Source organism: Pipistrellus hanaki (assembly GCF_964339955.1).
Source record: "Pipistrellus hanaki genome assembly, chromosome: 3".
NCBI classification, from domain to species: Eukaryota; Metazoa; Chordata; class Mammalia; order Chiroptera; family Vespertilionidae; genus Pipistrellus; species Pipistrellus hanaki.
In genome coordinates, this window is record NC_140505.1 from 152769189 (window position 1) to 152794667 (window position 25479).

Sequence of the window (25479 nt, forward strand, 5' to 3'; positions counted from 1 at the left end):
TGCTGGTTGCTGTCATCTGGGCGAGCTTCTGGTGATTACTGAAAATTCTTTTCTCCCACGCACTGAGGTCCTGCCTGGTGCTCACACCCACTGCTGATGCCAGAGCCGCCACTCACGCCCCCACTGCCAGTGCATGGCACTGGTCCCAATGGCTCGGCATGGTCAGCAGGTGTGAGCGGCTGTGGGCTCCAATCACCCCTAAGGGCTTCTCCACCTCACTCTGCTCCTGAGGGATGATTGTGGCAGCAGCCACCACTCACACCTGCTGATAATGTCATCTCATGCTTGCACCCACTGCTGGCACTGGCCCCAATCACTCTGCACTGTCAGCACATAGGAGCGATGGCAATGAGAGGGCTGCTAGCAGACAGGGGACCAGGGGCATAGTGGAAGTACCCAGGCAAGGGCACAGAGGATGGGCCGAGACCCGCCCCTGTGCCACCTGCAGCCTCCCAATTTCTTTCAAAGTGCACAAATTTGTGCACTGGGTCCCTAGTGTATCCATAAAATAAAAAACAAAAAATAAGTAAATAAACAAAAAGTATGCATATTTTAAAACCATGATAACTAATAGTTGAAACCGCAGTGATATCATTATTCAGGAGGCTCAGAAGAAAAAGTCAAAGAAATTTCCCTAAAATCTAAGTACAAGGAGTAAAAAAAAAAAAAATGATAGAGATGGAAATTGAAGAGAAATACACATTGGAGATTCAATTCTGGTAGTAAAAAATCCAACATAAATGAGTTCCAGGGAGGAACTGCACACAAAAAATGGAAGGCAGAGAATTATTGAAAGAATAAATCAATAGATTTTCTCAAAATTGAAGAACTCAAAACTGAATCTCTGAAATATATATTATAGTACCTGTCAGGATGAATGAACAAAGTGAATAAATGGACAATGAAAAGACACCAAACCTTCAGAGTTGAGTTATAATAGAACTGGACTTCTCAGAACCAATACCCATCCATACAAATCAGAAGTCTGGTCATGATCATCATCATTTGGAATAATGGCCATCCTTCATTTTTCTGAATTAAGGAATACAGGAGCAGGCCAAAGCATGGACAGGATATTAGAATTGGGCTCTTATAAATCTGAGTTAGCTATAGAACACAGAGAAGTAAGGTAGAGATTTTTTTTTCTCCCAGGCCTAAAACTAACTTCTTTCTTTCCCTCCCTTCCATTTTCCTCCCTTCTTTCCTTCTTCCCTCCCTCCCTTCCTTCCTTCCTTCCTTCCTTCCTTCCTTCCTTCCTTCCTCCCTTTCTCCCTTCCTCCCTCCCTCCTTTCCTCCTTCCCTCCTTCCCTTCCTTATTAAATTAATTGGTTGACATTAGTTGACATGAACATACAGGTTTCAGGTATGGGTTTCTTTGTTACAAGATCTGTCTATTGCACCATGTGATCACTACGGAATTTTTAAGGTTAACTGAGATTTAATATGTGTCTTGGATTTTCTCCAGACCAAGCTTGGCTGTTGTGAGATTTCCTCATTTACCCAACCTCTTAGTTCTTGTCTTGGGGGTTAAGTTATGTTTGAAATTATAATCTCAGAAATGATTCCCCAATTCCCCTTACTTTAGGGATATCTCTGCTTGAAGAGATAACCTCTACTCCTCCAGGCTTTGACAGGAGCTTGGGAAGGGGAGAAAGAGTCTGAAGAGGCTTGAGCAAACAGGGAAATGAATGTTGAATGTTCAAGTTTATCACTCAAGAGGCTAGGTTAGCTCACAAGAGAATCCTCTTAAGTTCTTCCCCTCCAAACTAACTCTTCCTCTACTTAATGCAAAGGTTACAAAGAAGGAAGCTGAAACAGACACAATTACAGTCCATATATTTTTACCATCAATATCTCCTATAGCACTTCACACAGCAAATGGTGCTCAGTATCAGTCTAACATGCTCTCCTTTATTGTTTAAGCAATTTCAAAATGTGGGTGAAGAAGAATATGCAAATCTGTATTGTTTGGCATACTTATCAGGCTCTTGCTAGTTGAAATAATTGGTAATTTTTTTTAAGATTGTAAATTGAAATTCTTGCCATCTTATCCTTCATTGTTGAAAAAAAAATTACCTGGAATGCAATTTCTACTTTTCCCTAACCCTTACCTGAGCTGCTAATACATAATAAGAAAAACTGATGAGTTGTGAGATAATCTAAAGAACAAAGGAAAAAAAACATCAAAACCTTATGGTATTAGTTTTAGATGAAAACAAAAATATGGCAAGCAAATTCAGAAAAATTAGTGAATATCCAATTTCTGTTTGTTGTGGAAACTGCAGTAAGACAGCAACAGGTCAGGAACAGCATAAACAAATACTAGAAAAAATTATTCTCTGAATGTGTTTACTTAATATTTAACACTGAAATCAAACATAAGAGGGTCATATTAGACAGGCCTTCTGCATTACTCCAGTTAAGCAATTAGAGTCTGCACGTAGTATATAAGGTACTCATTCGCTCCTCCCACACAGCAATGTGTTCATACAGTAAATACAAAGCACAGCACGGCATTCAGTCTAGATTGTGGAGAGCTGGAGAGCAAGGACAATTGGAGAGGGCCTTGTTAAGGTGCGTTACTTCTATTCAAACACACAGCAGATATTTGATATTTAATATTTTAATTGACAGTGAATTTATTTCTTTAGTCAATCAGACATAAAAAACACTCAAATCAATGTGCATAAAGACAAAAGCAAAGGAAGCCTGCAGATTTTAGTTTGTCTTCATTCATGATAAAAACAGTCCTAGTTATAGCAATTGCTCTATGAATCAGGTCAAAATGATTCAACTACTGAATGCTAGCCTACTGGGAGTCCGTGCCTAATAATTACAGTAAGTTTTATCATAGTTTCCTTACAGAGGAAATAATTTATCATAAACTGACCAGTAATTGGAAATAAGATTATCTATTCTACTAGTAAAAAATATGCTAACAAGTGGATATTCCACTTCAAAAATCAAGAATCCTCATCTAATTAAAGGTTAAATCAATTCTCAGGTTACAATATGGGATCAAACTCTGCCTAAAAACAATTTAAAAACAAGGTAAGTGCATGTACTGTAACCTTGTGGTACACGTTTATCAACATTATTTTGCAGCGTTAGCTCCATAAGTAATTTGCTCCAGTTCACATTAAAGAAGTATAAAACAGGAAGTCCAAGCCCCTCATTTTACAGACTGGGATGAAGACCTGAAAGCAATTTCTTCAAGAGTAAGCAGAGGTTGTGTGACTGATTTGAATTTAACCTCTCTCCCCTTTAACATACATGCCTTGTCTTTTCCCTACTTAAGTCCCTTGTACACGTGGCAAAGTGGACTTATCAAGTGGTGCGTTCTCAATTGCCATTAACCGGACTCATCAACAGAATTCTGACTACTTATACAAATAACACACTTCGTTTTGTGATCTCCTTAAAAGGGTCAAAAAAAATCAAAAGCAAACAATTTAAACGTGCCTGTTCACTGCACTTATGCATAAAGAAAAACTGGACTGGGTGAAAAATAAACGCACCTCCTGTTGAGTTTTACTACTATTAATAATAAGACCCCTAGGTAACATATTCTGTGTGAAACGATCACTGTTAGAAATCATTTTAAAAATGCTCTCCAGGGATGTCTTTCTTCTTCCTGTGGACGACTGGTTAGATTTTTCATCTATACATTTTAAACATTTAACTTTTTCCACGCGTCTTCCGTCGGATGGACGCTTCATTAAAGAAGTAGCGGAGAGAGGACACAGGAGCACCTGTCTGCACTAAAGTTGAAAGGATGAGGGGGTGGGGGCGGGTCTGAGCCTGGGAAAAGTACAGAGACAACCGAGATCTCTCCGCCCCGTGCGCACCAACCCGTGCACCCCCGGCCTCAGCGGGGGGACCCCGCACCAGCGCCGGCCCGCACCCTCCCGCCACTCCCCCACCCCCACCCCCCGGCGGAGTGCGGCTGGGGCGCCGCGCGCTCCCCCCGGAGCCGCCGGACCCGCGCGGGGCTGCGATTGGACGCGCAGCCTCGGGCGCCCGCCGGGCATACAAAGGCGCTGGGGAGGGGAAGGGAGGGAGGGGGGCGCGCTCGGGAGCCCGGGGCTTCGGCTTCTCATTCCGTCTCCCCCTCTCCGCCGCACTCCATGCCCCGGCTCTCCAGGCGGCTCGCCTCGGCTGGCTCTCCGCGGCCGGGACTCGGCGCCCACCTCGCCGCAGCCGCCCCTCCGCCCGCTCCCGCGCCCCCCGCGCCCGCCATGGGGCCAGCGCGAGGCTCCTAGGAGTTGCCGCCTCTATGGCTTAGGGTGCCGGAGGGGCCAGCCGAGAGGTCCAGGCGCGGGGAGGGCAGCCGGCAACTGAGGCAAAAGAAGCCCAACGATGAGTTTCCACAAGGAGGACGGAGTGAACAGCCTGTGCCAGAAGGCGCTGCACATCGTCACCGAGCTGTGCTTCGCGGGCCAGGTGGAGTGGGAGAAGTGCTCGGGCATCTTCCCCCCGGACCGCGGCAGCCAGGGCGGAGGCAGCACAGGTAACCGGGGAGGGGAGGGGAGGGTCCCGGAGGCTCCCCGATCGCGCCCTCGCGCCCCGCTCCTGGCTCCCAGCTCCGTCCCCCCGCGCCGCGCCGGCGGCACCGTTAGGGCGCAGCGCCTTCTTCCTACCTGGCTCCTTTCTGGCTACTCGGGGTGCGGGCTTTGCCTGCGTTGTTGTCTCCCCATCTCCACCCGCCCGGCTCCTTCTTCCACTTCTCAGCTCTGCTCCCTGCCCGCCGCTGGCTCCCGGGCTCCCGCGCCCCTTCGCCGCGCACTCCCACGCCCGCGTCTCCCGCCCGGAGCCCAGCGGCTGGCGCGCGGGCTGCGGCGCGGGGACCGCTCGCCCGGGGGGACTCGGGCTGCCCGACCTGGCCCCGTGCCCCATGCCCCGGGCTTTGGGGGAAGGGGCCTCGCGCACCCGTGCTTGGATGCAAAGAATTGCCTTGCACAAGGGGCTGGCCGCCTTGGCCTCGGAAGGCAGAGAGCATCCTGGAAAGGGTAACTCGAAGCTGCAACCTGTTGAGCACTTGATAGTTTCCAAAGCCCTTTTATATATAGATATATGGTTTTCCAAGGCTTCGTGTCCACGTTGAGGAAAAAAGGGGGGTTATTGATCGCCCCTCAGGACACACGCAGAGTGAGTGGAGGAGAGGGAAAAGGTGATAAATCCTTTCCTCTCACACGCTCTCTCTCATACACACCCCAACCCACAGGCGTCTTCCTACCCCTTTAGGAAACTTGGAAATAAATGGGGTGGGATGAAGGAGGACGGTGGCCATGAGAAATCTGGAGACTGGAAGAAATCTCAGGTGGCAGACTTCTCTCCGGAGGGACGGAGGGAGGGGCCTTCTCAGAACCTCTGTTTTGGCCAAGCTTTGGGGCAAGGGACTTAACCAGCTGCGCAATGATGCGGTTAATGCCTGTTGTGCTGTTCACAGGGGAGAGATGGACTCCGGGTTTGTGGTTCGCGTGTTAGCCAGGGTCCCCCAGAGAGCCACTTGTTGCTTTGGAAGATAGACACTGGCTATGGGATTGTTGGCATAGGGTTTTCATGCCTCCAGAGGGTCTTGTTTCTAACCCTAAGCTTCCCCATCCCTTCAGTCTCCCAGAGGGGCTTTGTGCGTTGCAGGTAGCCAGGGCAACAAGTGAGAGCTGGACCTCTAAGCTCTGAGAGGAGCTAGGCTGCAGAGAGCCTTGCTTGCTGGGAAGGAGGCCAAAAGGGTGCACACACCCTCCCCACCACCACCACCAAAGCAGAGGGAGAGGGGATGGAGGGGGGAAAACATTTGGTTTAGCTTTTATGCACCGTAATTTAAATGGAATGTCTGCGGGGTTTTGAATCCTCTGATCATAGGTAAGAGAAACCTAGAGAGGCTCCCGCGTGCACCTGAGGAGATGCTGCTCCTTGGACCCCGGGAGCAGCATGATCCGTTATTGCTGCTGTCCACGTGCTGGAAACTTAGACGTTTTATGAATCTCTAGTAACCACAACAGAAGTCTTTCCCACTTGTTCAGTAGGTGTTGAATTCCTAGGAATGGACGATACTCAACTATTAGAGGAAGCGACTGGGTGAACATCACATATATGTGTGTCATTGGTATGGTTGCTAAGCATGGGATAAACAGTCAAAATAGTGCGACTGTATAAGGTTCTCTGTGGTGATACTTAAGCTCTTCTGAAATAGGGGTTCACATGTTAAAGATTAGACTCAGAAAAGGGTGTACAGTGGAAGAAATGGTCCGTCTGAAGACCCGTGTTGTGTGTGTGTGTGTGTTGGTTTTTTGTTGGGTTTTTTTTTTTTTGGGGGGGGGTCATTTAACTGTGATGCTGTGGAGGAAAAAAGAATACTAATTTCTTCTCTTCCTTCCCCTTTGTGGTCATACACCACGTAGTGTTTTCCTGGGTCTCAGACTGGCTGATAATGTGGAAAATGTGTGAGGGCTGGAAACCAAATAGTACTAGCTTCTCAATCTTTGTAAATGCACAACTCTATTAGCCTAAAGTAGAACACAGTGCTGTATATGAATTGAAGAAAGGGTTCTGAGCTTAGCCTAAGAAGTAGTGGTCATCCTAATTCCTTTGGACTCTTCCTTGGGAACAAAAAGGGGAGGTTAGTCTAAAACAAATACATGGACATTTTTCCCCTTACGGGAAAATATATGCTATTCACATATGGTATTTAACTTGACATATGAATATATATTGAGTGGCTGTCACTAAAGAAGACACTCTGCTAGGCTGTGTCTGACATATAAAGATGCACCAGGTTTCATCATACTTTCCATTTGTAAATCTGGGAAACGGGAGTAAAATGCTTTAATTGGCAAATAAACTCCCAATAGCAAGAGGTGTCTATGAAGTGAATCCAAGGATTAGTTAGCAAATCTTTAAGTGTATTAATCAGTCACTCAGCCTCACGTGTTTTAAAGTAGATTTTCTTATAGCTTATGCTCCTGTGCCCTTTATCATAGGTTCCAAAATAACACTTTCAGTAGGTGATCCTTCTACTGACTGTTTGCCTAATTAGAAGCACATCACTGGAAGGAGGACCTCGACATTGAATGGTACAGTGCCTATTTACTTTGAATGTTAATCAGCACTGCCCAGATGGTGTCAGTTTCTCTAAGGTTGCAGTGACAATTGTAGGCTTCCAGATTGTGTGTATTTTTAGATGCTTTCACACGGAGTAGCGGGAGAGAAATTGAGGTAATCCCAGTTAAACTCAATCTGCATTAAAGAAGTCATGAGTAACATATATAAATAAGACATTATCCTACAGGTTTTTAAAATGTCAATAAAGAGCAAGTTTCACCACCCCTTTCTCCATATCAGCAGTAGCAGTGATATTGATATTGAGAATTTACCAATTAAGTTGACCAATCCCATATAACCGTAAAATTTTTAAAGACTTAGACTTCCTGAAGCTACCAGCACTAGTTAATTTACTCTTTTGAAGTAGTTTGTTAAAGACATCATTGTACACTAGAAAGCTCATTATGTGTAATTTTTAGAAAATCAGATTTTCACAGTCTTTTTACCACTGATTCTCCCCTCCCCTTAAAGAGATATGTCACTTTGGCTGGTTTTGCTCAATGGATAGAGCGTTGGCCTGTGGACTGAAGGGTCCCGAGTTTTGGTCAAGGGCACATGCTCAGGTTGTGGGTTCCACTCCCAGTAGGGGGCATGCAGAAGGCAGCCAATCAATGATTCTCTCTAATCATTGATGTTTCTTTGTCTCTCTTTCTCTCTCTTTCTCTCTGAAATCAGTAAATATCTATAATAATAAAAGCATAATATGCTAATTAGACCAAACAGCGCAACTACCATACAGATGACCTTCCAGATGAAGGCAAGGCTGTGAGGGCCGAGCCCCTTGCATGAATTTTGTGCATCGGGCCTCTAGTGTGTGTGTGTGTGTGTGTGTGTGTGTGTGTGTGTGTAAAATAAAAGAGATATATCACCCACTAAATTATCTTAATGCACAATATAATTTAATACTAAAACACTTAGGGAAAATACAAAACAATATATTGGTCTCAAATATTTTTTTTAGATATACTGTGACTAAATATATGTAATATTTTCTGAGCCTGATTTGGGTTCATTTCCAGTCAGTCTTTAATTACTACTTCATGTCCAAATGCTTTTAAGGTTTTAGAAAACTATGTAGGTTGTTTGCAAGGCAGACCTCATAAGTCTTGGCTAACCAAACCCACTTAAAATTAGTCATATCACAATTGTATATGTAAATAGATTTAATGTAAATAGTTGAAATAAACATTTAATACATCAATGATTTAATTTTGCATTTTGCCACTTTTAATTTGAAACTAAAATTTTAAAATAAAAATTTTAGATGTAGTGCTGAGTAGGCAAATGGCAAAGAATTTCACTGAGGTTAATTATTAAGAAAGGAGGTGGCTACGTAAAATTTTAAAAGTTTTATCATGATTTTCCTCTGTGATTAAGGAATTTAAATTTTAACATAAGAGCTTAAAATGAGGAAGGGGACTTCATAAGTTTTTATCTGCAGACATAAAGCAATGATTGCTCAGTTAATTTATTTATAATCGCAATATCATTAAACTGCTGAGTTTTACACATTCTAATCCGTGTATAAAGAATTATAATTTAAAAACAGTGAAAAATTTTTTGTGACTTGTAAATTTGGAAGAAAGCAAGTAAATCCAAATGAATTCAGAAGAATGAACCATTTGAAGAAGATGCATGAGAGGATTTCACCCTTCCTCTCCATTGTGGCTCCACTGATGAATGACCTGGTTCTTATATTCCTGGTCTCATCAATACATGTTGTGCTTTGTCTAATTTCCTCTAAAGGGAAATGGACCATTACTTTCAAAGGCCAAACAGGTCCCAGCAAGCATCTAATTTTCTTAATTCTAAAACATCAATATTTTTTCAATATTAGCAGCATATTTTCTCTTGTAACAAATTAAGATCTATAAATTATCTTTATTTGGGCAGTAAGTCTCTGATATCTGATTCTTACAAGATTGATTTTATGAATAAAGTATATAGCTACCCATTTTATTCAAATCACATTTTCTTTAAAACCCAATCATTAGTGGCAAAAGTATGTTATTTTGGGGGTATATCTGATTCATTTGTTGTATAAAATTCTGGCAGAAAACAAACATTAACATAAATATTTAATAAAATTTCCAGTGCCAATTAAAATGATCTATACTTGAAAATATAATTGTGTTCTTCCTGATTTACATTGTAATCTACTAATGATGTGCACATTAAATCAATAGAATATAAACTCTTTGAGGACAATAGTTTGTTTACTGTTTTGTGCTTAGTGCCTAGAAAAATCTGTGGCTCCGAATAGAATCTCAGTGAATGAAAGAATGAATAGTTGAATCAATGAATTTGTCCTCGAGAAGCCTCAACTTCCTTATTTATAAAATTATGGGTGGTATTTAATAACCTCCAAATCCCTTTTGTAAAGAAATTGTATATAGTTGTATGTTTGTGCCTCCAGTTTCTAATACAGTATCCTATTTAGATAAGCATCAAAACATTTAATTTCTGGAATGACAGAAATTATTGTACTTGAGGCATTTAGAAGCTAAAATGTAATGAGCAACATGCCCATGAAAAAGCTATGGACACTGTCACTATATTTGTGTTGTATAATAAATGTATAAGTTTACTGAAGTTCTACTAAAGTGTATATGTCTAATATATCCATGTATAGTGGTAAAAGTAAAGCCTGTTTCCTTAAGTAGAAATGAGCTTGAAAATAATATATCATTATTCAAATTGCTGTTAGTCATTCCAGTTAGAACTGGACATCATTGTTTTGCAGTTGTGTAAACTATTGCAGGAAAAGTTGGCAACTTCCCTACAAATCGCACCTAGTTAGTGATGGAGCTAGGAACCCAGGGCTCCTAAGATCCTACGCTCAACAAAAAGTAGAAATAAGAAGAGACCCTGGTGCTAAAGGGCACTGGAACAAATGTTTGTAAAGATAGACTATTATACTGTTGGCTGTAATTAGTGGTATACCATAAAGTATCAACAAGATTTCTTAGTATAAAAGTATGACCCAAACCTTAAACTTCCTTTTTATCAGATTTGCTGTCATCCAAATATAAGATACAGTGTTAATTTTTTTATTGAATGTATTCATGCATATGCACTTAAGTATAACAACTGTTTACTCATATTTTGTGCCAAATATATAATTGATTTATTTCAACAGTAAATCTTGTAAAAGGTTTTAGTGTGTTTCAAATACACAACTTTGAATTGATATAATTGTAAATATAACTCCTTTTATATGTTCATAAAAAAAAACAACTGATAATGAAAGCAGATATTAAATTACCAGTTACATTGTTTTTAATTTTTTTAAATATATTTTTATTGCTTTCAGAGAGGAAGAGAGAGGGAGAGAGAGATAGAAACATCAGTGACGTGAGAGAATTATTGGCTGGCTGTCTCTTGCACTCCCCACACTGGGGATTAAGCCCACAGCCTGGGCATGTGCCCTTGACTGGAATCGAACCTGGGACCCTTCAGTCTGTTAGCCAATGCTCTATTCACTGAGCCAAAATTGCTAAGGTATTTTTGATTTTTAATTATAAAAACAATTACATTATAATTGCATTGGCTTATTTTCCCACCATATTTTAGCTAAGTAATTTACAGCCCATATTTTATTAAAATTCAATATTATGAGCATTGAAGACAGAATATTACAAAACAGCCGAAACCGGTTTGGCTCAATGGATAGAGCATCAGCCTGCGGACTGAAAGGTCCCGGGTTCGATTCCGGTCAAGGGCATATAGGGGGTGTGCAAGAGGCAGCTGATCGATGATTCTCTCTCATCAATTTTCTAACTCTCTATCCCTCTCTCTTCCTCTCTGTAAAAAATCAATAAAATATATATTTTTAAAAAGAATATTACAAAACAGATAAGAGTTATCTATTTATTTAAAGATTCCAAAGTATAATTGGTATAAATGTGTCAAAGAAAATTAGATCTCCTGATAGGCAGTGTTATTAAAGATCAATAAATTATTTTACTTGTATCTAATTTGTACAATACCAATTTGTTTTGTTGGTGGAATACCTTAACACTGGCCAAATTTAGAAACAAAATCCCTGACTGAAGAGATAGCTTCTTGTTATTATCTCACACATTAGTTCTTTTCTTCATAACATTAACTATCCTAAGTGGCCACTGAAGCTGTGAGAGATGACATTAACATGACCTATGTAGACTCTTAGAAAACAAAACACCACATGTAATTGGAATTGTGCTGTGATGGCCTCAGAGCTACAAAAGTAGAATCATCTTGGGGTGGTTGGGATGGGATGGGGGAGGTGACTGATATTAATAACTCTTTATTTCATTCAGGTGCATCCTGAAGTGTGTTATAATCTACTGTCTAATTTAACATTTCATCATTAAATAGGAAACAATTACAGTCAATTTTTTAGATCTTGTAGATGTCAGTTTGTTCATAGGCCAGAATGATTTTAAATGAACAGCAAAGACTGTTGTATTCTCTTCAGCCTTCATATCCCCATAGTTCTCTTTCAGAAGTAAAATTTAAGGGATAATTGATAAAATAGTATGAAAAACTTACTATCATTTCTAATATGTTTCTGTATGAGTTATTAATGTATACATGAAGTGGTTTTAGTCTTATACTTTAATCCAACAACTGTTTATTGAGCACTTACTTTGTGAAAGCCACTGTTCCAGATAGTAAAACTTACTGGTGCCATTAATTGAATGCTGTGCATAGTTGTGCAAGTTAATTTAAATATCTAATTAACATACAATCACAGGTTATAAATCGTTTACTCAGGAATGAGCATATATAAAGACTTTTGTTATAAATTTGGATATTTGAATACAATATTGGGATATCATATTATCTTAGAGCCTAATCTAATTTTTGCTGAATCTAAGATGTTATTGATTATGAGATGTACTGTTATTTTACATGGTACCAGAAAAATAAAACAACCAATTGGGCTCAAGTAACTTTAAAGTTCTGAATCTGATCTTTCTGAATGCTTTTTTGATTCAGAATTGAAGATGCATTTGTTATTCCACTCATTATTAGACTGTATGCCATGAAGAGTGCTGTCAAGAAAATTATTGATGCATTTTTTCCTTAAAATGATTTACAAAAACACAAAGGCTATTTTTGTTGTGCTCCTAAGCTAGCTGTACAATTGGAATGTAGGCAATATTGCCAAACTCATCCGACACACACTAGTTTCCCATTTAATCCCAACAAAAGTTCGGCTTAACGGATCAAAGGGATGCTTCACTGTTCTCTCCAATGTGTCCTTCCCAGCCACTGAGATTCATTCACTGGCCTTCAATCATGATGCTTTTCCTGTGGTGCATACATAGAGAATGCAATGGCACCATAACTTCCTGGCTATCAGTGATTGTAACAAGCGATTAATACTGATATTCACTCTGATTTCAGGAAGTGAAAATGTTTAAAAATATTGATTTTATAATCAAATCTACAATAATAAAGGCATAATATGCTAATTAGACTGGATGGCTGAACAATCTTAAGGACGACCTTCCAGATGACCTTCTGGATGAAGCCGGAGCTGTGAGGGCCGTGGCTGTGAGGGCCGAGCCCCTTGCACAAATTTCATGCATTGGGCCTCTGTGTATGATGCAAAGTTTTTGTGTGTTTTTTATCATTTACTGAAATTCAAAGCAAAGGCAAAAGTCAATACTATTCAAGTGGAAACTGTAAGAGGCATTGCTGCCAGGATAAGTACATCGAATGATTATGTATTGAATTTGTAGATGAGGAAAAGACTGCTAGTTGTTTCCCAATATTCGCTTTCCCCTTCTGTTTCACAGATTGGAATTCTTTCTTTTTAAGTGGCATGTGGCAGAATTAACTTAAAAAGGACAACTTTTCTCAGTCTCGCTTGTAGTTTGGTGCAGCCATATGACTAAGTTCTGTTGCTAGGAATGTCAGCAGCAGAGATGTGCATTTCTTCTAGATTGTGCCCTTAAAATGAACGGACTGTCACTTAGTGTCCCTTGTCCCTTGTTATTCTTCCTCCATTCAGCCGCCTGGAATGTGGACATGGTGTCTTGCCATCTTGGACTTGAAGGAAAAGGCAAAACCCTTTGCATAGCAAAGCAAAAATGCAGAAGAAACCAGGATTCCAGACACCTGGAAGCTAATGTACTGCCCTGGCCTGCTTACGCCAGGACAATTAGTTACCTGAGTGAGAAACTTCCGTCTTGTTTAAACCACTATTAATGTTGTCCCTTGTTTTAGAAATCAGAAGTATGCCCCATTATAATAGTATTAGCATAAGTAATTTCCAATTTTCTTCTTAGCAGCAGCTTGCTTCAACTTCCCTGAAGCAGCTCACTTCAGCTTTTTTGAATAGGAGTTTTACTTTGATAAGTTTTACTCCCCCTCTTTCTTGACAGAATGATGCCATAAATGTGATCTGTGGTCAGGCAGCAATGGGAAACCACCATAAAAACAAAAGGCTAGGAATATCTGTGAACTAAATTAGAATTTGATTAATTATGAGAAATAAATTTTTGTACATTCTGAAAATTTACTAGCATTTAAAAATTTGGAAACAAGATGCAGAAAGTGCAGATATGAAATGAAGTATCAACTAAAGCAGTGGTAATTGAGAATTCAGAGCATGCCAGTTGGTCTATGCTTTTCTGTGCGATAATAGCCATCTGCATGGGGAGTAGGTAATTAGAGTTAAATTTTCACAATCCACAGTGAATAGGACCATGTGGATGTTATGATCTGGTTATACAGAGTTTAGTAAATGTTTCTGAGAAATTGGCATTGTTAGGCTTACTCTGTTTTCTCAGTGTTTCAGAACTGTGTCATTTTATTTCAAGATATCAAGATGTGATAACAAAGTGTGATTTCTACAAAAAAAATAAATGAGTGAGATATACAGTCAGACAGATAGAGAGTGGTAGAGCAATGGTTATATATGTATGTAAGTAAACCAGAAATTGAGCAATTTTAAATCTATTATCTTAGAGCCTACCCTAATTTTTAAAAATTTTCATTAACTCTTAGTCTTATCAAGATATAATAGGATGGTTATATTCTAGTAGTGAGTTTTATAAAATTATGCAAAGACTTGCCAAAACCGGTTTGGCTCAATGGATAGAGCATCGGCCTGGGGACTGAAAGGTCCCGGGTTCAATTCCCGTCAAGGGTATGTACCTTGGTTGCGGGCATATCCCCAGTAGGGGGTGTGCAAGAGGCAGCTGATCGATGACTCTCTCTCATCGATGTTTCTAACTCTATCTCTCTCCCTTCCTCTCTGTACAAAATCAATAAAATATATTTAAAAAATTATACAAAGACATTAAAAATTTTAGCCAGCAAGTCCTAGTGGTCAAGTTGGCCCACTGCAATGAGCAACTTCATAGTCCTTATGGAAAAGGCAAGCCATTCATACTCATCACCCTGGTGGCACCTTTCCTCCAGTGACCTTCTCCTCTTCTCCACCTTATCTCTTTTCTTCATGATCATGCCCAAACACTTGCTATAATGCTGAAAAAATACTATCTTAGAATTATAAATTCAGGTATCTCAGCCTACAACCAAAAGCTCCTATGATTTCATCTTTCTCATGTAGAAACTTCAAAACATTCACCTTTCTACTTATCTGCAAATTTCCTATCAATAGAATATGGCATCACACTTATGAAGCATCCTTCATCATTGCAGTCACTTTTTCCTCTGAGGCTTATCACAGTCTCTTGGGAAGGGAGGGACCTCATTCACCTGTCTCTCTGTGCCTACACCAAAGCAACTGAATAATTAGGCGATTTTAAAACCAGGCAGACTAGTATCACTGACTCTATTAGTATAAAATTTCAAAAGAAGCTTCAATTTTGACCAAAAATCTATTTTTTTTTCCTATTGAGTTTTCTTTTGTCCTCTATGTTCCTATTTTGAATTTTCCCACTCTAGTTAAATATTCCAAACTATTCCCAAATAACTGGCGGTTAACCCTAACTTCCACTTTGGAGAGAAAATACAAACAAGAATTTACTTGACTTCCTGCCAGAGACATACAAACTTACCTCATTCCAGAACCACCCTCCTTTGCTTACAAAGGAAGAAGCGATCCAATTATTTTACCTTTGCGTCAGGCCCCATCCATTTTCATGTGTTATGGGACTTCATCATTAATTATTCACTCTGCTTACTTCCTATTTTTTCCTGTCTACTCATTTCTTCCCATAGGTTTTAAAACGTACTTAAGTATGACACATCCTACTAAAAGTACCTTCATCAGTGCCACATTCTAGTGGAGTTGTTGCTCTAACTCTCCTCTTTTCCTAAATCTGGTTTCCTGAAGGAATCATCTACTCATAGAATTCACATCCTCACTCCATTAACCTAGTTAACACCTTTGTTTCTCTAGCTTCATTGAATTCATTAAGGACCTGCTTGTTAAAGTTAATGGTTACTGAAACCTCAAATTATTCTCCTTCAAACTTATGAAAACATATTGATCTGATTTTTATTTTTATACTCCTACTCTTTAACAAACTTTATCCATGCAGGCTTTTTGTTCCTTGAAGTTATATTTCTTAAATATTGGTGTAATTAGGATTTTGTGGAGGAGTTTATTTTTCTTGGATTCAGATTCCACTATTTAAGTAAGTCCTTCAATTTTATCTGGAGTTGCAGTTTGCTCAGAATTTCTACTAGCATGACCACAGGTACTGGAAACTCAGTAAGGCCAAAGCTGAAGTCAGGGTCTTCCTTACATCATCATCCTGTTTGTCTCTTAAAGTGTCACATTCTTGTCCTTCAGTCCACACTCTTTCACTATAACTTTGACTTCCCAATTATCTCCGGAATCTGATCTTTTTACCCATTTGAGAAACCCTCTTTTGGAGCCGCTATAATCTTCTATGTGGATGACTATTGTAATTCTGCTAACTAGTTCTCTTCTACTCTGGCTTGCACTCTTATCTTCTCCCTAGCCAGAGCAACATTTCTGAAATGTATACCGGACCATTTCAGTAATTGACTTAAAAATGTTATTAGGGCTACTTGTTTTTCTCTGCACTAAATCCAAAGTTATAATATTCTTTATGTCATGGTTAAATGTTGAAACACAATCAAAAAGAGTCATTAAAAACATTTTGATGACTATATATCCTCCCATAATCTTTTGATAGATTATTTTTTTATTCGGTTAAACAGATTTTGTTGAAAAACTCATGTCATAAAAATCTAAGTATTAAACAGATTTTTAAAATATTTTTAATGAGTAGTCATGATTGCAAGGAATGTAAAATTATATAAAATGCAAGAAGCTTATTTTTATAGTCTTTTTTTCATTTTTCAAAAAATAAAATTGCATTTAATCTACCTTCTTTCACTTGTTGCTATTGAGGGGAAATGCCTTGTCCCCTTGCTTTATATTTCTGCATGGAAGGAGATTCATGGGAATATTTATGGAACTTATCCCACTCCCATCTCTGAGATATGACTTCGCAGTTACCCTTCCATTGAGGTGTATGCTCAGGAGACAAATATTCTCTGCTCCTCCATGTAGTGAATTTTACAGGATTGAGTCCTGACGGGGAACACCTATGGTTATCCAGCCAGGCCTATGCCCATATGGGTAAGTTTAATGAATTCAAGGTGATATATTAGCAAGTCCACTTTCTAATAGACCTAAGGTGATATTCCCAAGTATTTTAATTGCTACCAGCTTGAATACTGTGTCTGTCCCTCAGCTGTGCTCTGCACAAGTAAATAGGAAAATAGAATGTTATTTATTAGCTTCCTAAACATTAACAGTTACTTAGAAATATTGGTCTCCATTATAAAAAAATTCACTCTTCAGTACCAGATATCATCACAAGATGAGTCTCTGCTCTCCTTTCTAAACTGTGACCCATCACTCAATTTATACCCAATCCATGTCTTTGCCTCTTTTCTCCTTATTACTTACTCTTTTGTTAATTTGGTATTAACACCTCACCTGAATTGGCATTAACTACTTACAGTCTTCAATTATCCCACTCAGTGTTAACTAATTCGTACAGTTCATTATAGATATGTGTTTAATTACTAGGTGTTATCCCGGATAATGTGTACCATGTTACCTTTGTACTATCCAAAAGAAAATAATGATAATTTTGAAACATATCATGTTCTAAGAGTGTGGGTTAAAGAATTACAGGCCAATCAATTATTATAATACTAGTGTTAGAGTGGTGGTTGTGCTTTAAAAGCCTGTAGGAACAGGAGAAGCAGAGAGAGCTTCAGACAAGAGGTATCATTGTATCTCATTACTGAAGAATGAATAGAAATTTTTCAGGCAGCCGAATAGGAGGAGAAAATATAGTGGAGCTACATGAAACAGCCTGAACAAATTCCTGAGAGAGTAATGGTGTAGTCAGAGTAAGAAATAGGAGAGTGGCAGAAGAATGAAACTGGGTCAATAGCCAGGAGTCAAATCACAAAGATGCTATGGAATACCACGCAAGGTTTGGCTAAGGAGGGACCTGGAAGGATGTTAGGCTAAGAGAGCTAAGACAGCGCGTATATAACTCAGTTGCCAGGACATGACTTGGTGCTACTTCGTGCTACCCTGGAATTATTGATAGCACAGCTTTTCATTTTCTTTCTTTCTTTTTTATTTAATATATTTTATTGATTTTTTTTCAGAGAGGAAGAGAGAGGGATAGAGGGTTAGAAACATCGATGAGAGAGAAACATCGATCAGCTGCCTCCTGCACACCCTCTGCTGGGGATGTGCCCGCAACTAAGGTACATGCCCTTGACCGGAATTGAACCTGGGACTCTTCAGACCGCAGGCAGACGCTCTATCCACTGAGCCAAATCGGTTTCATCACAGCCTTTCACTTTCAAAAGCGACTTGGTTGAAATGTTTTATGGTTCCCCCAAATGATAGAACCAGATATTGATTTTAGAAAGAGAATTGTCAGCAAAAGGCAAGATGGAACTGGGATCAGCCACAGGGCTTTTCTCTAAGATGAAAACAACATTACGAATGCCAAAGCCCATCACTAAGAAACAAGGGCATAAGAGAATTTCATGAAATCCTTGTGGGTGGAATAATAAAAGATCTCTAATGTCTGACCCCTGTTAGTAAGAAAGGCAGAGTGTTCCATTATAGACTGAAAACTACTCCCCTCCTTTCTCCTTCCTTACATTGTCCCACAGTTTTCTTGTTTCTTGAAGTTTGGAGAAGTTAGCCTGTTGGAGAAGTTAAATAAAATACAATGTAAATGGAGCTGAAAATACATGAAGATTAGGAAGCCAGCCCTAACTGGTTTGGCTCAGTGGATAGAACATTGGCCTGCAAACTGGAAGGTCCCAGGTTCGATTTCGGTCAAGGGCATGTTCCTTGGTTGTGGGCACATCCCTAATAGGAGATATGCAGGAGTCAGCTCATCGATGTTTCTCTCTTATCAATGTTTCTAACTCTGTATTCCTCTCTCTTCCTCTCTGTAAAAAATCAATTTTTTAAAAAAAGATTAGGAAGCCAAAATTGTCATATTTATTCTTCTATTGTAAAACCATAGTTAATACTCAGGAAGAACCTTAATTTTATATTTTTTGTCTTTCCCACAAGTATGGTGCTAATTAAAATAAAAAGTAAAAATAAAGTGAAGTACAAAATATCAATATTAAATATGATCAGAGATTCCTCACCAAGGGGATATAAATGGGAAATATATTCAGTTATCAATGACAGGAAAGTGAGGAAAATATTAATGTCTCTATATCACACATCAAATTAATATTTATCCTTAAAATTAAGTAGCAATAAAAACTTGGAATTATTTTAATCTCTGAATGGATTTTCATTAGCTACAAATTGGGAGTTTAAACAGAACCATTTAATCTTACTAATCAGGAAAATGTAAATTAAAATAAGGTATAATTTCTCCCATCAGTTCAGCTAAAATTAAAGTACAACAATATTTCTCTGAAGTTATAGGAACTGACAAACTCACATGATGTTTTTGTTACAGCCACTCTGGGGTCAAAATTTGGAAATATCTAGTAAAATTAGAATTGTGCATAACCTGTGGCCCTACATTTCTTTCTAGATATTAACGTTAGAGAAACATTTCCAGATATGCATATGGAAGAGGGTACAAGGACACTAATTATAGCTGTGTTGTAATAGCAAGACATTGGGCATAAACTACATATCCATTATGATGACGTATTATAGGTTGCTATGTGACATGAACTTGGACCTCAAGTGTTGCTGAATAAAAAAAATAATAAAGCAAATTGAAGAAATATGAAGTAAACCATTTATGTAAAAAGTATGTTTTTGTTTATATATATATATATATATATATATATATATATATATATATATATATATTTTAATTTATTTCGGAGAGGAAGGGAGAAGGAGAGAGAGATAGAAACATCAATGATGAAAGAGAATCATTGATTGGCTGCCTCCTGCACGCCCCCTACTGGGGGTCAAGCCCACAACCAGGGCATGTACTCTTGACTGGAATCAAACCCAGGACCCTTGAGTCCACAGGCTAACTTTCTATCCACTGAGCCAAACCAGGTAGAGCTGTAAAAAGTATGTTAAACAATTCTGTGTTTTTATGTTTTTCAAGAGACATTTTTGTTTATTAGTGCTTGGCTTGGATAAATACACACCTAACTGAGATCAGTGGTTGCTTCTAGGGAGGAAAAGAACGCCCAGATTTATAGTGAAGGAAATTAGGTTTATTCTGTATTCGTTTGCTAAGGTTGCCAAAACAAATTTCCACAGGCAGAGTGGCTTGAGATAAAGGTGTCAGGAAAGGTTGATTTCTTCTGAGGTCTCTCGTCTTGGCTTGCAGAGGGCCACTTTCTCCCTTTATCTCCACATGGCCATCCCTCTGTGAGTGTCTTTGTCCCAATCTCCTCTTCTTGGAAAGATGCCAGTCATATTGGATGAGGGCCATCCATATGACCTCATTTTGCCTTAATCACTAATTTAAAGGCTCTATCTCCAAATGCAGTCACAGTCTGAAGAACTGAGGGTTAGGATTTCAACATAAGAATTTGGATGGGGTACAGGAACAGACATAATTCAGCCTATAACATATTCCTAACATTTTTATTTAAAACAAATGAAAGAAATTGGATTCATATTTGACACGGAGGCTAAACTATATTTGTGAAATAAATTGCAAAGTTATTTGAATCTAGAACAATTTTCCTTCATAGGAAATCAATTTGGTCTTCAGAACTTGAAGAATACTAGAACACCAGATTGCTAGCATTGATTACCTAGGAATATGAAAATGGAAGCAGGTAGGGAGATATTTACTTTTTTAAAATAGACTTTACTTTTTAGAATGGTTTTAGGTGTACAGAAAAAATTGTGAAGATAATAGTAATTTTATTTTATTGTGATTTTATGTTAGAATAGTACATTTATTGCAATTAATGAACCAGTATTGGAACATTGTTAACTGAAGTGTATACTTTATTCAAATTTCCTTAGTGTTTACCTAATATCCCTTTTTACTCCAGGATTCCATCCAGGATACCACATTGCACTTAGTTGTCATGTCTTCTTAGTCTCCTCTTGGCTATGACAGTTTCTTAGACTTTATTTTATTCTTGATGATCTTAACAATTTTGAAGAGTACCAGTCAGGTATTTTGTGGAATGCTCTACTACTGCAATTTGTCTTACATTTTTCTCATAATTGGACTCAGGCTACAGGTTTAAAGGAGGAAGACCACAGAGGTAAAGTGTCATTTCCATCAGGTCATATGAAGTGTACATGCTATCAATACGAGTTATCACTCTTAATGTTCAACTTGACCATCTGAGTGAGGTTTCTCCACTGAAGAGTTATGCCTTTTTTACCCTTTCCATACTGCATTCTTTGGCAGGAAGTTACTACATGCAATCTGCACTGGAGTAAGGGCATGTGCTCCACCGTCCTGAGGGCAAAATATCTCCATAAGTTGTTTGTAATTCTTCTGCATAATTGATGAAACTTCTCTCTCATTTATGTAGTCAATCTTATTAATGCTTGTATTATATTTCTTTGAACCATTTTACATAATAAATATATATTAATTTGTAAATATTTTGCAATGGTTATATTGTAAAGGGACTTAGATAACAAATCCTAAACTAGCTTTGGACTTTGGAAATTAGAAGCATGCAAGGTTATCAAACTATGGAGTATGAAAATTCAGCTAATAATGCACACATTTTTTATGAGTAATATGTTATTCTCATATACACTATATAAAGTGGTTTATACAAATATTTAACATTACTTCCTGCTCAGAGAGAGAGATAGAGAGAAGGTTGAATTAAAGGTGAAGCAAACAAAGCTTTTTCTGCTTATGCAGTTTCTGAGTTTAAGCAGGTTGCAAGTAGCCAACCTTCATTTTGCAAACTCTTGGACCCTTTGCCATGTCCTTGGAAATAATATGCATCAATCATGCTTTTTTTTTTGTATACAACCAAAACTTTCCCTGGGGTGGGATTTTTCAAATATGTCCTTTGAGAATTTTCTGACATAATTACTAACTTCTTCTCCCTACCAAGATAACTTGAAATTAAATTTTTGAAATTCTAAATGAGGAAGCTATTATTAATAGCTATCATGTAAAACCACCTCGCCACTCCTGCTCTTTTATATACGTATCAATGAACTAATATTTCTTCCCATTGTAACTTCCCCCCAGATATTTCGGTCAGCTTGTTAGCAGTCGTCGTCAGCTTCTGTGGCCTGGCCCTGCTGGTCGTCTCTCTTTTTGTCTTCTGGAAGTTGTGCTGGCCTTGCTGGAAGAGCAAACCCGTGACCTCCAACATCAATGCTCCCCCGCAGACCCCTGCGAGTCCTCCTGCCGAAGTGCTTGAGACAGAAGAGAAGAAAGAGCTTAAAGAAAATGGAAAGCCAGCACTGAAAGCTATTATTGAGCCTGCAATAAAAATCAGCCACACTTCCCCCGATATCCCAGCAGAAGTTCAAACTGCTTTAAAAGAACATTTAATTAAGCATGCACGTGTGCAAAGACAAATTACTGAGCCTGCATCTTCAACCCGGTAAGGGAAGTTGAAACATTTAAAACTGTGTGTGTGTGTGTGTGTGTGTGTGTGTGTGTGTGTGTGTTATGTATGTGTGTTGTGTGAGTATTGCGTGATTTCAGAAGAGAGAAAAACAGGTGGGAAAGGAGAAAAAAGATAAATAGAAGAAATGAGAAATACATATGAAACATAATTGGATAGAGGGAATGGGTAGGACAGATTATTATTATTGACTCTTTCCCCTGAAATATCATTAGTTGATAATTACTGCGTATAGTCTTTCTTTTTAGTTGAATTCAACCAGTAAATACCAAGAAAACAGACATGGCATGCGATCATCTAGAAGTTCACAATCAAAGCCTAGGAACAGAGTTTGATGTTGACTCTACAGTTGTTTAGCACGACATCATAAATGTGGGGTCGCTGGAAAGTTCATGGCTCCTTTGAATTTACTTAGGCCATACTCTTACTCTGGACAGAGTATAGTAAGTTCCACAAGAGCTCTGTTGAATATCAGAAACAGACATGAAAGGAACAAAGAGAGAGACATTTTACCTCAGCCTGGAAAGAAATCATTTAAAATTTGCTTGAATGAAAATAAGTTGCTATAGTGCATTTTAGATTGTGCTAACTGTAAAGGAAAGAGAGATTCTTATGAGGAGTCATTTTTTCCTACTAAGTGTGTGTGGTCTTCAATCCTTAAGATGAACAGCATGCTAGTAGCAGTTTTTCTTTATTTCCCAGAAGTAGTAACTAATTTTAACCTAGAGCGGGTAAGTTGCTAACTGATTCTCTGATCTTCCCTAAATTGAAGGTGCAAGCCTAGCTTTCTGACATGACAAATTTTTGTTTAGAAATCTATCAAGTTGAAAAAGTGGGCATGGGTCATGTTTACTACTAGAATTGAAAGAATACATTCAATATATCTTTTATGAAGTAAAAAGAATTGTACTTACCAATAAATCCTCTTTCTGAAATAAATTCCAAAAGTATAAGTAAAAATAATTATTGTTTGGGGAATAAGAAATTTTGGCATAAAGAGGATATATAGGGGTATCTTTTCAATGTTGTACTTTTCTATTTAAATTTTATTACCAAGGTATGCCTCATATTTAGTTATTTTTACAAGTCTTCCTGAGTGGTGGTACTTAGGGTTGTGTTTAAAATTTTTTATGATTTTTATGTAACATGACCCAATAGATGTTTATTACTATGGATATTTATAAAATAATTATCCCATGTGCCACTTTTTAAAATATCTGTAGGAAAAACTGCTTTAAAATTATCTCATGTAGTTACTTGGTAATCTCTACTATGAGGGCTGCACACTGTGGCCAAATATATATGTAATAAAGTATTAAGACACCCAGGAATTTCACAGTTAAAATATTCAATTGAATTATAAACATTTAAAAAATATTAACAACAGCCATGAATATATGTCACCTTATTAACATTCAGAATTATTCAACTCTTTTAGTCAAGAAGTGCACTCTCCATAAGGACACTCAGTTCATGAAAAAAAATTGAGGCAAGCTATGAAAATTGCTTGTTTTTCTCTGCCCAAAAGCTTTTTGGAAACCTCAGAAAAAACACTATCTTCAAAGTATTATCATCTCTTGAGTGTAAAGAGTTGGCTTAACTTTTTATTCCTAGCTAGGGGAGAACGAAAGAATATGTACTGAGAACACATGTGAAGACTTGGTCTTGGTACAAAATTGGTTTCCAGAAACAATGTACAATAGGGTTGAAGACACATCATTCTAGATCTCCTTTCCTCAGTAATTATGTGCAATTGAATAAATCAGAAAACACTTTTCCTTTGAATCTTAAAAAACATAAAATTGATTGAACACATCTCATATTTTCTAAAAGAAAAAGTGAAATAGAGATTCATAATTTTTTTTTTGGAACCTAGATATTATTTCACCAGTCTCTTTGAATTTTCTTGTTTATATGAGTGGTAGGTAAAGAAAGAAAAAAAAATATTGTTTTTATTGCTTGCAATTTAGTCACTTTGCCAGGCACCCTTCCTACAAATTCTCCACCAACCTGCATGAAGTAACTGTTGTTAATTATACTTGTTTGTTAACTGAAGCCTAGAGAGATTTCAAAATTTGCCCAAAGTCATGCAGCTGGTGAAGAGTTAGAGTTCAAATTTATCTAGATGAAATACATTTTAAGCAATAAAGCCAAGCAGATACAGTTTTTCGCAAAGATATTGGTTATAAGTCTGCTGAGGACAGATAGTTTGGAGGTTAAAGAATGAGGGTATCATTCTGCTCATTCTACTCAGAAGTAAGGAATTATATATGGTTATTATGAGTGACTAGAGTGATGATTTTAATCTGTTTGGCCTTGGGATGAGTTCCATGCAGAAAACTTAATTATATCTAGTTCTCAAAAATCCCAATCTACATTAATTACTTTATCATGCTAGAAATTACCTTTACATGGAGAGGAAGAGGAAATTGCTAAGTTCATTATACAGTCCACTTTGGCATAGAGATCAATGGTGCATTATTATAAATCAGATTATTCTGCTCAAATGCTAACTTTTCACTGAGATGTAGCAAAATCAAACCATATATATACCACAAAAAATGAATTTAACATTAATGCTTGGCTTCCTCACTTTATTAAGCTATCCCCGCTACTCTTCTCTATTTGGCTCAGGCAATGGATGACAAACATCATATTCTTTCAAGTTTTAATTGTCTCTATACTTAACATCCTGATTTGTTCAGAAGTTAACAGCATTGCTGGAAACTGCCACATTTTTAAAATTTTTCATCTCCCTGCCCAAATACCTGAACACTTGGCCCCATCAGCCTGCCAGGCAACCAAACAACCCAGCAGACTTTCATGTGATAACTTCATTACACATTCTTCTAGTATCCATCTTGATTGATTGTGTTTTTTTCATCCAATAGGCTTATTCTATATATTATATATTTACTTTTGGGAATAGACAGTGTATTCTACAGACTCTTCCACTCTGCTAACTGTAGGGAGCTGGAAAAAAAATGGCAATATAATGCAGAGATGAGATACTTAACACCAACTTCAATATAAGGAATTGCAAGTGTAAATTGTATAGTGGAGAATGCAAAATTCAGATAATAGGAAAATCATTGCCAGCTGAGGCATGGAGGAGTGCCAGCCAGTAAGTTGAGGCTGAAGGAAACTAGGAATTTACATAAATGGCAATTGGGAGAGGTTGTGCATCTCACATGGAAATAATTTATGTGAAAAGACACAGAACAAGAAATCTCTAAGAAAACAGAAGGTAAATTACCTTAATCAGAATATAGGGGAATAATGGAAAATAAAATCTGCTGGAATTAAAGTATGAGGAGAAGTCAT

The 25479-nt window shown here is 38.2% G+C and overlaps 1 protein-coding gene and 1 long non-coding RNA gene across 2 annotated transcripts in view; one reads left to right on the forward strand and one right to left on the reverse strand.

Moving 5' to 3' along the window:
* Positions 1-25479, reverse strand: part of LOC311619475 — a 375387-nt gene that overhangs the window by 293424 nt on the left and 56484 nt on the right. The window lies entirely within an intron of this gene.
* Positions 4360-25479, forward strand: part of SYT10 (synaptotagmin 10) — a gene marked incomplete at its 5' end in the record, with an annotated part of 58910 nt that continues 37790 nt past the window's right edge. The window contains 2 exons of the mRNA XM_084877879.1: positions 4360-4510; positions 21771-22131. Coding sequence (XP_084734005.1) covers positions 4360-4510; positions 21771-22131 — 512 coding nt within the window. The remainder of the gene's footprint in view (positions 4511-21770; positions 22132-25479) is intronic.